The sequence below is a fragment of the Porites lutea genome, chromosome 11 (genome assembly GCF_958299795.1).
Source record: "Porites lutea chromosome 11, jaPorLute2.1, whole genome shotgun sequence".
Taxonomy (NCBI): domain Eukaryota; kingdom Metazoa; phylum Cnidaria; class Anthozoa; order Scleractinia; family Poritidae; genus Porites; species Porites lutea.
In genome coordinates this window covers 28,201,671-28,216,355 of record NC_133211.1, presented here as the reverse complement: position 1 = coordinate 28,216,355, position 14,685 = coordinate 28,201,671, and the positions used below count along the sequence as shown (strand labels likewise).

The window sequence follows — 14,685 nt, the reverse complement described above, 5'->3', positions numbered from 1 at the left end:
TTTTTCCAGACACAATGAAACAGTTTGACCATCCTCACATAATAAAGCTTATAGGTGTGTGTATGGATGAGGAGTTTTACATTGTAATGGAGCTGGCCGCATATGGAGAGGTAAAAAGAACTTCAAATCTGTTTCTTTGTTACACCACTTTATGACACTGTTCATTCTTTGTGTTTTGATTGTTTTTAGATGAGGTCATATCTTCAAAAAAATAGACATTCAATTAACTTGGAAACACTTCTTAGTTACATTTTCCAACTCAGCACGGCAATGTCATATCTTGAGAGCAAGAATTTCGTACACAGGTAGGCTGTAGTTTTGGCACATTTAAAACTGTTTTCTGCCACTGTACACTCTGATTTGTTCTCCATACGTGTTCAGCGGCTCCTAAAGAAACATTGGTAATAGTTAATTTTGCAATTTGTTTTTCTACATAGTTTTTCAAATATTCATGTAATTCACAAAACTCTTTAACAGTCCACTTTTTCCTGTAGCAGCGTTGAAGTGAACCTTGAACCGTGATGAATGCGCTTTCAGTACCCCACAGTATAAAATATGAAAGCCTTGGATAATTCTTGATGGTAATAAACTAATTATGGCTGTTTTTGCTTCAGGGATATAGCTGCCCGTAACGTGTTAGTGTGTACTCCCAAGTGTGTTAAATTAGCAGATTTTGGTTTATCAAGATGGGTCGACGAACAGGCTTATTACAAAGGTAACTTCATTAACCCATCCAAATCCTGCGAAAAATCCCAATTTCGAAGAACGTGGGATGAACAAAATGACTTCTGATCGAGATTCCTAAAAGACCTTGACTGGTTGGGTATCTTAGCCCTCTGAGCTACAGAGTGAACTACTGACTAATCGTAGGAGAGTAAAGACTCGTGGGAGCCACCTCTGCTGCTGAGGACACTGATTTAATTAGGTTCATACACATACGTGTTCTGAGTCACCTGTTTCACTGACTTTGAAAGCAGCATCCATTTTATCCACCTGGCTTATGATTCGCCATCTCTTTTAATATCATGGTGGAAAGTTAGAGTTACCGCTTTATCTCCACCATTACGCATTGTCTACAATACTGTCCATCTGAAACCATTTCTCAGTACTTTCCACCATGCTTACGAACGCTGTGGCTCGTCAAACAGTAGCCTGCATAGGAGGCGTTTTTTTGCGTGCGTTTCTCCTTTGCGGAAGAAGGCGGCGGTTTTTTCTATCTGCCATCTTCCCCTCGCCCCGTCCCCCTCTTTTTTTCGTTTCACCTCAGCAGCCTTATGTCTTACTTAACGAACCACAAATGAAAAACTCGCCAAAAAACTGCCTGCTACGCAGGCTGGTTAAACAGTCTCAACCCCTGAGCTCTTCTGCGCATGAAAATGCATATTCCTGCCGTAAGTTCTGCGCATACCTTGCTGAAACATTTCATTTGAAAGCTTCTTTTTACAAGTTTTTACAAGTTAAGATTGGTGGTGTTCTTGACTGTTTCCTTTTCTGTTGGTGTTAAGCTTCAAAAGGGAAGCTGCCGATCAAGTGGATGGCGCCGGAATCAATCAACTTTAGAAGATTTACAATCGCTAGCGATATTTGGATGTTTGGTGAGTTTTCCTTTCTCGGATAATTATTGAGAAGGGCAAATAGTCAAGCCACGTTGGATGCAAGTGGCAGTTGTGTATCCATTTTTTTTTTCAAACTAGGTTACAAATAGTTTCATATTTCCTCAGGATAATAAAGCGGGCGGAACACGCGCGAGAGAAAAATTAATGATTTTCTCTCTCCTTGCTGCGTCTTCCCTTTCACGCAGGCTCGCGTGTTTCGCTCGCTCTACTATCCTGGGGAAAATGAGGGTCTACTCTAAGTGTACTGTTAGCCTTTAAAAAGAAGGGGAAAAAATGGTAAAAAGTAAAAGAAAAAGCGAATTTTGGTTTAGCTTATATCAAGGCAAACCAGCATCAAAAAATAAAAATTGCAACCATGTTGCATGGACAGGTTTATAGTGAATCCTGTATACCCCCGCTATCGTCAGCTGACCTGTTTGAAGGCTTATCAGCTGTCTCCAAGTGTCTTTTTTGATCTTGCATGTCCTCATCTGATTTAAAATTTAGTCTGGTTGTACTCTTAACTTTTATTAGACCTTTAAGGTACTCAGGTGTGTTGCCATAGATACACTTATGAGCCAGCATTGCTATCTTAAAATTTACCCTATACGTAACTGGAAGCCAATGTAAATTAACAAGTGTAGGAGTAACGTGACTATATTCTGCAACATTACTAACAAGGCGAGCCGCTTAGCTGGGTGGCTGGAACACCAACCAAGAGGCTATTACAATAATCTATACGTGACATTATAACTGCTTGAACTATAGATTTCCTGTCATCATAACTCAAATACCTGCTAATGGGTCTAATATTATACAGATGATAAATAGCAGCTTGGCACGTATTATTTATATGTACAGACATGGTGAGGTTCATATTAAATCACGTGCTTAGGTTCCTAACAATCCTTACAGCTGGCACTTTTGCTTGGCCTACCACAGTTTCAGATACATTAACCTTATCTAATTGAACTTTTATTCAATGTGGAAGTGTTTGTTTTCTTTTTTGTTTTTTAGGTGTGTGTATGTGGGAAATCCTCATGTACGGCATCAAACCTTTTCAAGGCGTTAAAAACAATGAAGTGATTGGTAAGATAGAAAATGGCGAGCGGTTACCTCTTCCACCCAACTGTCCGCCGGCTTTGTATCACCTTATGACTGAGTGCTGGTCGTATGAGCCATCAAAGAGACCAACCTTTCAAGACCTTAAGACACGACTCAGGTTGGTGACAAGAGGTCATATTTATATTTCTTATTAATTGGGCCTGTAAGGCGGATCTAGTTTATAAATTCGGTTGATTTGTCCGCCCAAAAATGAACACTATTAATTATTAACTCAGTGTCCCAGAGGGCGTTGCGTGAGCCAGAAAGCCGATCGATTTCTTTCTTTGTAATGCAACACATGCCATTTTGGAGGTCTAAAATTCGGATTACGATAAAGAAGACTCGTCCGACGAAAACAAGAACTTTGAGAATTTCCCACAAGTTCATTTCATAGCCTCGTTGGCGAGAGGGTAAATAAGCGGCGAGGCTTCGAGAACGGAAAGCTTCAGCTGGAGCTTCAAATACAAACTTGAGAGAAATAGAGTATTAAGGCAAGTTACTTACTAGTACAAGGTTTGGTATAATTGAAGTACTTGATTTCAGCTGATGCCGAACTGCTGTCAGTAGTCAATAGAAGGACTAGAGCAAGAATACCAGAAATACAGTGGAACCACGCCTTACGGCCACCTCGGTAATAAGGTCACCTCGTTATCACGGCCACTTTTTTTTGGCCCGGCAAAATTTGGCCATATTAACGGGTTGGCCGTATTGCCGGGGCAGGGTCAAATCTCATGACTTGAGGACCGTAGTAACAAATACACCATACATCGCATTCGCACTTCATGTACAACTGTGTTCGCTTTAATAAACAACAGGAATGCAGATATCGCGTACCATAATTCTAAAACTACTTGAAACTTTCCTAAAGTACATAAAAGACTTTCAAAAACCGGATATTAGACCGCATAAATACATTGTAAGTGACTATTGTGACTGCTTTTACAATACAAAAACAAGCACAGCTTTTTAGGTCAATGAAATTGTCATGTCGAAATTTCTGACGAGTGGCTGTATTAACGTGGTGAAATTGGAAAAGGTTCTGCTGTTTGGGGTGTGGCCGTTTGCGGTATTAACGGGTGACCGTATTAACGAGGTTTTTTTTTTACAAGAAAATGTGTGGCCATTTTTCCGGGCAAACAAGTAGCCTTAATAACGAGGTGACCTTATTACCGAGGTGGCCGTAAGGCGGGGTTCCACTTTATCTTGGTGTGTTTTATAGTGGATTGTTTTCTCTTAAAAGCTGTTCGCTGTCTGTTCTGGCTAACTTCTTACAGTCGGTCACAAATTTCCTAGGCCCTCTCGCGTCTCGATCTCTCTCTTTCTCTCTCTCTCTCTCGTATGACCTTGAAATGAAAACGCGCGAACAAAACAAAAACAACAAACGAACGGAAATAAAGCGATTTGATTGGTTTATCGAACGGATACAAACGCACCTGGTTTTTGGTTGGTCAAGCGAACGCTCGGCTGAAAAACCTTCATGCCCGAAGAACTTTCTAGAAATTGCTTTGACGTCATACTGCAATACGATTGGTCAATCGAACAATGCCTTCTCCATATTAGGGTTTTCTTTGGCGGGAAAACGAAGAGTCCATGTTTTGTTCCTTTCATCCATTGGCTGATAAAACAAGTAACAAACACGTACGGAAACCATTTTTCAAGGTCATACGAAAACCGCTCTAATATTATATATTTACGAAAGCCTCCCAAAAGGGTACAATGTTCAAATGAGTTATATTTCACTCTCACGTGAGATTCTGTGTCACGCAATGGTCGGCGACAAGGTTTTATGGTAGCCTGATTGTTTACAGCCGCCCCGTCCCTTCGATAGACTTTCGGTGATTCTAGCTTGTATTCAAACTGAAGTAGCTTGCAGCTGAGTTAACGGATATTTCCCACGCGTTAGCGTAAATGCAATAACTTATGCATCTGAAAAGCGTGCAAGTCGCACAGTTGTACGGAGGGGGTAATAAAAAACCGCTCCTACTTTTTTGCTCGTCATTACGTGTCTCCTGCGTTTCTCCTGCTTGTCTTAAAGGAAACGGAAAGGACTGCTATGCAGGTTACCGCTAGTGATAACAGTGAGGATTGTGTATGGAACTAACTATTCGTATTTCAACTTTATCGATAATTTTCTGTTGTCCAGTGTTATAGTCCAAGAGGAAAGATTTCAACAAGATGAAAAAGTCCGAAGAGAAACTCGAAGAATACAAGCCCTTTCAATGGGTAAGGCTAGTCAGTCAGGCCTGTAATGGCTGTAGTTATAGACAGACGTGCAGTCCAGGTCCTTTTCAATTTCGCTATAATAGACCAATAAGGACTACATCAAACCGCTACTAGCGAGCTTAACGCTAAAGAACCCGATGTAAGTAGTACTAGGGTATTTTTTTCGTCTATTGGTTATTGTTGGCTCGTGGCTCACTAATAGGAACTCTGTGTTGATGCTTTGTAGGTGCAATATCAGACGCCGCAGCCCCTCCAAAGGTAAAGAAACTCAACGTGTTTTTTTATTTTATTAATTTCCTCTATGAAACACTAACAAAAAGAATTTGTCAGAATGATCTGATTTTGTTCTCTCCTCGCAGCCGTCTAGGCCTGGGGTCCAGCCCTCGTTCGTTCACATACCAGGAATCTCGGCCCAATCCTCCGCGGCACCGACGTTTGACAGCAGCGGAGGAGTAACAAGTCCCAGAGGTGAGTTCCTGTTTTCACTTCGCTCTGCAAACGGAACTGTATTTTCTGAAGGATTGGAAAATGGTTTTAGAAGGAGGCTTTGTTCTTTGTGTTTTGTTTCAAATCGTAGTCATCGGCCTTGTGTTTAGTATGTAACCAGAGATTACCATTGTCTTGTCAAATGCACTTTTTCCAGCTCATTTTTTAAGTCACTGGTGTTGTGTTCCTAAGAAGCCTAACACTTCCTAAATTTCCGCATTGAACACATGTTTTTGCTTCATCAGGAGCAGTCCAGTCACCACAGTACCCAGGAGACCCGATGTCGCCGTTTTCACCCAAATCGCCGAATTCCCCTAACTCCCCATCACGTACGCTGCCCAGAAACTTCAAGTCTTATCACGAAGCCAGCGGTATCAACGCTCTAATGGAGCAGCCCTCTCGGTATTCTATGGGAGGTAGTCATACTCTTCCAAAGAATTATAAAAGTCCAGTGACAAGTCCGCTTGGCAGCCCAACCAAAACTCGAGACCCCCTGATCGATTTGCCGGTGAGTTGAACTAGTGCGTCTGAGAATTGTTTGTATTACATACACGTGTAACTAAAAAATCGGCGGAAATGTCTATCCACCGTTATTATCCTCAAGCAAAGTAAGCGCAAGGCTAGCTGTCAACAAGTGTGATCGGACAATTTGGTATCGACTAATGATGGTAAAAAGGAAACTGCTCATGTAAAGGCCTCGTTGGAGCAGTGGAATCGACGCAAGACAGGCCACTCCAACACAGGAGGGTCAGTCCATTAACAAAAACAATAGGAAAGAAACTCCACAGGCAGTCTGGGTAGGAAGGTAGCCGGGCTACATAACAAGGTTTGAACACGCTCTGACCACGTGTTCTACGCTTAAGGTCGCACGTATTACAAGCAAACAAATTGTGGTAAGCCGTTTTTTTGGTTTGTGAAAAGTAGATGTCCCCTTAATTTAGCGAGCCAACTTGACTTCCTTCTTTTTGTTTTTTTTTTTCCACAAAAGCAAACAAAGGAGCGCAAGATTAGTACTTGAATAAAGAGGTTTTTCAAATACTTAACATGTTATATGGGTTTTCTTTCAACTTTTGTTCCCAAACAGAGCGAAGCAGAGCTTAAACGTCGAGAAGAGGAAGAACGAGCACAGATGGAGTTAGAAGAACGTGAAAGGTTTCACGCGCGTCTTCGGCTACAGAGACTTGAATCAGAAGCAGATTCCAAATGGCTTCAACAAGAAGAACTTAACATTCAGCTGCCATTCTCACCACCACCGGTATGTTATTTGTTGTTATGACTCTCAGTTCTCTTTTTCTCTCATTTCCAATTTTTATTCTCATAAATTGTTGCCATAGCAGCCTTAGCCAACTCCTGGCTTACTATTACCTTATCAGTTGCAGTTTCCTTAAATTACTACTGAAAGGCAAACAGTTGAATCCAATCCAACCAAAGTTGCAAGTGGCATGTCTTACTCTAGGAACATGTTTTACGAACTGAAAGATGATGGTCATCTGAAGTTTTTTTCGTGCTAAAGAAATAGTGAATTTACCTGTAGGTTCTCGTGGATTTCCACGCTCTCTCTTCTCTATCATCCAGTGATGTTTTGTTTGAACGCTGGTCGCTAAGTTAAGTCAAGTTCGTGTGTTATCCGAAGAGAACGACTTTGAGAAGTGTGCATGCAGTGAATTCATGTGCTGTTCGTGATATTTTCTCTGTAGGTGCAGCAATCTCCTAAGACTCCCAGGACGCCCAAGACTCCCACCACTCCTAAGACGCCGAAAACACCCACACTCCTCTCCCTTGAGGATAATGTGTCAATAGCAGTGGAGTCATACAACCCACGGGGATCTGGGTCTTTCATTGAACAGCGCCAACCACCAGCGGCTAAGGAATGTAAGTGATAAATTCTCTATTGCCAAGCTTTAGACAAATAGAGATTGAATTTTAACGAGTGAGGCTCGCTGGGCACTGTCAAAGACCCCTATCTCCCAGTACACAAACTCTTCCTTTGGGAGCCAGCCCACGGCCATAGAAGTAGAGGACGACCAAAATCAACATAAGTTGACGCAGTTGTAGACTCTAGTCAGGAGTTAGAGGCACCGATGCACGATCAATGAGTTTGGAATAATCTTGTCAAGTCTCGGAGTAGTAGTGACTGTATTTATCGTGTGAAGTAATAAACATCCAGTTGCTTGCACTCAAATTTAGCTTTCTTCTCCGAGACCCAATGTAAGACAGACCCCAGAACTTCATGTTTTAGCTGCATCCTTTTCCCATGAATTATTGTAATGACACTCGCATTGACGTTACCTTAAGGCGGCCATGAAAGAAGTTGTATCACAAGTCCAGTTTCCTAAGAGCACGAGGCAATTTGTTTTAAAAGAAACAAAATATCTTATCTTAGCCGATCCGTGAAGCAGTCCAACCCAATGTGTTTGACCAGAGATTTTTGTAATTAGATCACAGCACTGCACTGGAACCGCCAAGCCATCAAGCTGCTACAATAGCAGACACGGTAAGGTTTCTTATCTAATAATCACACTGCTAGGTCAGCCCCGTGCATGCAGTGGCAAAGTCGTTACATTCAGGCGTTTTGAGTAGTAAACAGTATTTTTTTTCTTGTTGTTGGGGACGAAGGATTTTCTGTATCATCTTGTTTGTCTGGAGGCCTCGTGTAGATATGTATGAAAATAGTTCCGCAACACCAATAAACACCAAATAACTGAGAGTTTTAGTTCGCATCTGAATTAGGTCAGCTCAAGTGAGGAGTTGGAGTGAAACTTAATGAAAATAAGATATTTTCCTTCTTTGTTTATTTACCATTTTCTTTCTGCATTGTGCCGCAGAGTTTAGCGACAGAAAGAGAAGATGACCCCAAAGAAGACCGTTCATCTGACAGCGTGTTCGTTAACACCACTCATGTCGTACAGTCAGTTATCGGTCTTAATAATGGTCTGCCATTCGCGCGATCAGAAGATTACCCGGCCTTTGTCAAGGTACTGTACATTTGCCCCAGTTAGGTTATACAGCTAATTTTTGTAGCAAGATAGCCGTAAATTTTGAAATCCGAAGCTTTTAAAAACAATTAATACTTAGGTGAGCTCATTGTTGGTGTCATTTATTCAGTTTGAGACTGGGCGATTTCGTCTGTTATCGTCAGGCCAATTTGCATGTTGATAGTTTATTTTCGTTTTATTATTGCAGACAATTGGTCTTTCTTTAAGGGATTTATTGGCGCGTGTCGATGACGAAATTCACCAACTAGACCCTTCTTCACACAAGGAGGTAAGTTTCTTCTTTTGTTTCGGGTGTAGTATAATTAACAGCAGCCTCTTCCCTTTTAGCCTGCGTGGCAGGCGTTTGAAAAGGAAGGGAAAGGGAGTTTTAGGCGCAAGAGAATCGCGTTTCTCTCGCGCCTAAAAGTTCCTTTCCCTTCCCTTTCAAACGCCTGCCACGCAAACTACTTCCCTTGGGACTGCTTTAGCTGCGGTCAATCAATAGCCAAGCTTCAGCTTAACAGAAGCAACTTATATCATATCTTTTGAATGGTGCTAGAATTTCCCATTAATTTCAAGCGTTACTTACTAGAGTATCCTTTCGGGCTTGTTTGCTCTTCTTTAGCGTTTTCCCTCACTTCGTTCCCACAGGTTTATCATGATAAAAGAACAATTAAGATTATTGTTGTTTTTGGTCCTAAGGCCTCCTTTCCATGAGTTCAAATCAAAACCAAACTTTACGGTTACTCTCATGACAGTGCCACCTAGCAAATGAAAGGCAGTTTTCAGAACAACTCCATAAATAAAACAACGTAGCACTGGTGAGTTCGTTTGCAAAGCGCTTGAGAACGGAGCTGCTAAATGGCACATACAGTTCCTACCCAGACAAAGAGCACCTTGGATTTGACTCGAAGTACTGTAGTAAAAACCTAAAGATGTACTTGAATGTCGCAGTAATTTTCGCGCATCGTTTGACCGATTTTTCTTACAGTTAGCGTAACGTTGTTTTCAGGTGGAAATGGCGCATAAGGTGCTGTCCTCTGATATGGCTGAACTGATAAACGCGATGAAGATGGCGCAGAAATACAGCACCACTACTCTGGACCAAGAATATCGTCGAGGAATGCTTTCTGCTGCCCACGTCCTGGCAGTGGATGCCAAGCATCTGTTTGATGTGGTGGACGCAGCCAGGAAACAGTCCTCTAAAATGTCGTCTACTGTTTAAACGACTGATGAGAAGTTTGTTGGATTAAGCTGGACGCCGGGAGGACACAGAGTATGGTCTGGTGCTCTAGGAAGTGGCTTGAATCTACTTTCGATCTTGTTGAACCGTCATCTTAGTCTGTTATGAGGAGGTTGCTGTTAAATGAAATCCTTAACCGCCATTATTTGAATGAAAGCGACTATACATTGCTTTCAAGTATTTTTGTTTGTTTTTCCGCGTTTTATTAAGGTATGTACAAAATTGCCAGCGACTTTGGTCTCTAGGTGTGACTTTGTCGAACGCTGAAAGACACACATTAGTACAGAATTGTGTTGTTTGTTTGAATGCACTTGAATTCTAACTTTCCAAGGGCTGCAATTACCTATATGGAAGTTTATAAAATGACTCTCGTTAGAAGGATGAGACGACGAGGAAGGAAACTTTTGTTTGATTTGAATTGTTAAGCAAAGCATCACGCCCGTCCCGGTAGTAATAGAAATTACTTTTGAATTTTCTTCAAAAGACGGTGTTTGGAGGTTATTGCTGGGGACTTTTTAGTGGCCCTTATTTGATAGCTAGTCCACTAAAACCTCTGAAGGTTGAGTTGTTGATTAATTTAGAGTGCGTTGCGCGGCTCACTCACGCCGCTAGTGGTAACGCCATCACTCGGGGAAAAAGCCAATGCGAAAGCGAATAGAGAAGAATTGTATAAAAATTGCTTCTTTATGAAGTGAGTAGTTACTAATGTTTTAGTTAAAGGCTTTTGAGTTTTATGCGTAATTCCAAGGAAAGATATAGATACAATACTTGCTTGTGGGACTTGAATCCGACAAAAATATTTCCTTGTTTTTTTGTCTAAGGTGGGTGATCTTAAGAATCCAGTATTATGCGTTTTTTAACTGCGGCTTGTCGACGCTTTTATAAAGTAAATGTTCGCAGTTTTTTTACTCTAGGATATGTCATTATTGAGGCTAATGATGGAGCTTTTTTGCTACAAAAGCCGAGGTTAAGGGTGAGGTTAAAGTAATTGTAACTTATACGTAAGTTGCGTCAGAACAGGATTATATACTTTGCAATCCACTGTTGCCTTGCAAGAAGAAAAAACAAACTTCCATATCTTAGCTTTACAGAAGACACCTTTAAAACATCATCCCTTGTTCTGGTGCCTGTCTTTAAATTACCTGTTAACTATCTGAACTGTGATATGCAGGCGTTTTTATGCAAAGATTGTAATGAAATTTTAAAATCTTTGATTGGCGTTATTAATATATAGTAATGCATAATAATAATAGGTATTAAATTTGTTCGGGAACAGAGTTATGAGGTATTTTTTTAAACCTATTTCAAGAGCTGTTGTTGTGCATAGTAATTTGATGTAAATAAGAATGAAATGGTCTTTAATACAACCTTCTGTACATTTTAGTACGGTACCCATTTCCCTAATTTTATGGAAAGAAAGCAATTTATGAATTGAGTTTTCTGTGTTTGAATTGTTTAACTGTCCGGGTAGAATGAAACCTTAGCTCTTGACACTCGCAGAGTTTCTTGTGGAGAATTTTATGACAGTAGCAGTTCTCTCGGGTTGATTTGTCGTTAGATTTTAAGACTGGAAGTCCTCTGTTTTTGAGATTTCACTTTTGAAAGTTACCAAGGTTGGGAGACATACTGCAGGGATGATATTCGGTTGCAAAACTTAAATGACCCTTTGTGTCTACCGTGGTGGCCACGCAACGAAATCAATAGAGCCAGCATATGCATTTCATATGCAGACCTTCCCCTGAACTTTTTTGTGTGTGAACATTTTGGTACTTTCCTTGTTGCACGTTTCAAAGCTACACGACTCTCGGTTTCTATTGCTTGTTTGATTGTATTTTATTTCTTGAGCTTACTGGCTTATAACCAGTAAGGCGGCATGAATGAATGAGTGACCAAGAACGCTCTTAGTAGCGTTGAGTCTCGCTTGCTTGGAGATAGGATAAGAAGTGAGGAGACGATTACACCGCGAGCGGTCGTCCTTCTTTCCTCAGAGCCACGCCGGCGAGCGAAAAAGTAAACTTATGCTCTCGACCTGCTGTGACTCAAAAGAGAAATAAGAGATTGCTCGCAGTCTTGGAGGCGATTAATTCTACACTAAACAGGATTTCCCCGCTAAAAGTTTTTCAATTCCTACGTTATCGACGGTCGAGTATTTTTCGACGATTTACGAATCAAGTTAAATTGTTTTCAAACACTCAAGAATAAAAAGAAGCGAAAAAAGTTTAACACAACGTTTCGATTTCGACGATTCGTTTCTGAATTTATTAGAACGCGTGTGTAAATAAACGAAAATCAAGGAAAGGTGGTGGTGAAAGTGGCGCGTCATTTCAATCATCGCCGAAAATGAACCGCATGCTCATCACAAGACTCCTTTGCAGACAATGAAAGGTTACAACACCCAACCAGTTACCCTCACCATCGAAGTTTTGCGACCACTTTAGTAATCACTTGTTCCAAAGTAATCAACGCTTTCAAGCGATAGAATTCGTGGACCGACCCGTTCCGGAAAAGCTCGACGTCTTTTGTAGCTTTCTATTCCATGGACATAAAGTGCTGCAAGTAGAGTAGTTGAAGGTTAAATCATTGACATCTCAAGTATTTATAAAGTGCAACCCGACTTCACGTCTTAACAACTGCGAAAATCTGTCAATTAAATGCATACAACGAAGTGAATCTGCAATGTCGAATCTATTTAACCGTTAAGTTCCAGTAATTTCGTCAATATTCGGAGAAACGTACACCAGAAAACAGGATTTCTCCGCTATAATATTTTCTCACAACCTACTTTATCGACGGTCGAGTATTCTTAAGGGTATTTACTTTTTAATACGAGTGGAGAATTACAAGGGCCTCGATCCGGGGAAAATGACGTCATTGCCAAAGAGCCAAAACGTGATCAACTTTGTGCGTCGATTCAGTCATCGTCGAAAATAAACCGCATGCTCATCACGAGACTCATTTGCATACAATGAAAGTCGTCACGATTCTTATCCCCAGTTTCCACGGTCTCCGCTAGGAACGCTTGGGACCATGACTACCATTTGGGGAAGACACGAAAAGAAAAACCGCTTGCATTTTTGGAGTCTCGCTCTGATAAAGCAAGCTCGACTAATGAATGAATGGATGATAGTAAGGTCATTTCCATTGTTCTCGTGCAGTAGCGCGTGAGCTTCGGGGCCGAAGGGACTGGGTTCGATACCTGCTATCTCCGTTTTGTCTTTTTTTTTTTACTCTGTTTTATACAGCATTGCCGTATGACACGGAGGAATTTGATACTGATTGTTCTTAGGGCTTTTTAAAAATGTTTTTATTTTTAAAAACATAAGGTGTTGGCGTTCGCGAGGAATGGTATTTCAAATATCATATTACAGGAAACGCGTTCTGTTTCGACTTCCAATAATTCTCGAATTGGTTTCGCCAAATTAATGTCTTTGCTATTTCTATATATTTGTAATTGTTTTATGTGTTGATTGAGTTTTACTAGTAAAGAATATTTTTTAATCGTTGGGAATGTGGGAAACTGTCACTTTTACTATGTAAAAATTCAATTAAAATGTCACAAATTTGCATAATTTCAAAGCAACTTAAAAATTTCACCTTATGGTTATTTCGCTACAACATTTCCGTGCTTATGTTGGCAAGAAATTACCGTAAAAGTTTTAAACTTGCCTGTGGTCGCCGAACCAACCTTACGTGCTATAAAGCACTTACAGCAGGTAACAGTGACAAAAAGTGCACGTGCCGATTAGAAGTCGCTACACAAAATGACTGCCTTGAAGAACGAGTTTGTTTTGCAAGCACGTGGTTTTTGTACAGACTACTCATTGCCAGTGAGCTCATGCCCTCTCAGAGGACTTTTTTTTGGCTGTTGGATTTTGCGACAATGTGTCCCATAACATGACCCCTTCTTCCACAAACTGTTACACCATCGTTAAATCAAATACAAAAACTATTATCGAAGATTTCAGATCCAGCTCATTAACCGTCCTTCACATAATGTCGCTCTGTTTACACTCTTATTTCGTACAAACCTGATTTCATATCGTTCAACTGTAAGTTAATAAATACCGCCGGTCAATTTACACATCGCATCTTCGCGAATATGCGGCCTATCTCCATTAGTTGGCTTAAAAGGCCAAAATTTCGTGGGGTGCATGGAAGCCTGAGAAAACAGCCGACATTTCGCGATGCCACCAGTGGTTTCTCCGCGAGAAGACGTCTGAGGAACGAGCGCAGAAATTCCATACTGATGAAGCGTAACTACGCTTATCTAGGCTGCGTCATCAGGTGTCGTCCTCAAGGGTGATTTTCTATAACAGGCATCTGCGTTGGACTATCCGAACACACACTGCACATTCTTTAACACGGATGTCATTACAACATATACTCCTATGTCGTGACGCATGTTATTGCGTAGGTCATTAGGTATGTCATTGCCACACTCTACTGCAATCAGACGCATCGGAGTAAACAATCTTTGTCGGCTTGCGTTTTACAGGCCACAAAGGCACATCATTGATTTGAGCAACGTTGTCTATGCATTTGGGTGTTAAGGAAACGAGAGAATTCCAATTGGGTGTAGAATTAACAACAGCAAAGGTATTTCTGGTCATAAGCCTATAGTTACACTCGCAACACAGTTCCCAAGGGAGATAATCTTACTACATCCAGTGGCGAGCTCGCGAACCTGCTGAACCTGGTAAAGGGAGCCCTCAGACGCCCCAGAAAGTGAAGTAAATTTTCCGTCATGGATTGAATTCTCCTATCTGTCGCGGAGACAAGTGATCACTTAAGTTGGATCCTAGCCTCCCACGCAGGCGTTTTTAGGGGAACTCGTTTTTCGAGCTCCCCTAAAAACGCCTGCGTGGGAGGCTAGTTGGATCCCAAATGGATTTTTCTTCATTTGAAATAAAACCAGACTTCAATAAATCAGAATGAACAGCCAAACTGGAGATTTTACTTTGGCTTTGATATAACCGCCAGCAGAACCCAGGCCATCATCTAGAAAGACAACTATCGACTTTCCATCTGATCTCGATTTCTTGACTAGCGGCTTTAGAAC

At 41.1% G+C, this 14,685-nt stretch overlaps 1 protein-coding gene across 2 annotated transcripts in view; it reads left to right on the top strand.

Annotated features, from left to right (window-relative positions):
• The window catches only part of LOC140953112 (focal adhesion kinase 1-like), a 34,275-nt gene extending 23,214 nt beyond the window's left edge, over window positions 1-11,061 (top strand). For both annotated transcript variants that reach the window (XM_073402608.1, XM_073402607.1), the window contains 15 exons: window positions 10-110; window positions 190-305; window positions 615-715; window positions 1,506-1,595; window positions 2,613-2,817; window positions 4,843-4,922; window positions 5,149-5,180; window positions 5,282-5,390; window positions 5,654-5,916; window positions 6,493-6,663; window positions 7,106-7,280; window positions 7,847-7,902; window positions 8,234-8,383; window positions 8,592-8,672; window positions 9,396-11,061. In XM_073402608.1, the coding sequence (XP_073258709.1) occupies window positions 10-110; window positions 190-305; window positions 615-715; window positions 1,506-1,595; window positions 2,613-2,817; window positions 4,843-4,922; window positions 5,149-5,180; window positions 5,282-5,390; window positions 5,654-5,916; window positions 6,493-6,663; window positions 7,106-7,280; window positions 7,847-7,902; window positions 8,234-8,383; window positions 8,592-8,672; window positions 9,396-9,608 (1,943 nt within the window). In that variant the 3' untranslated portion in view covers window positions 9,609-11,061. The remainder of the gene's footprint in view (window positions 1-9; window positions 111-189; window positions 306-614; window positions 716-1,505; window positions 1,596-2,612; window positions 2,818-4,842; window positions 4,923-5,148; window positions 5,181-5,281; window positions 5,391-5,653; window positions 5,917-6,492; window positions 6,664-7,105; window positions 7,281-7,846; window positions 7,903-8,233; window positions 8,384-8,591; window positions 8,673-9,395) is intronic.
• Window positions 11,062-14,685: the final 3,624 nt, after the last annotated feature.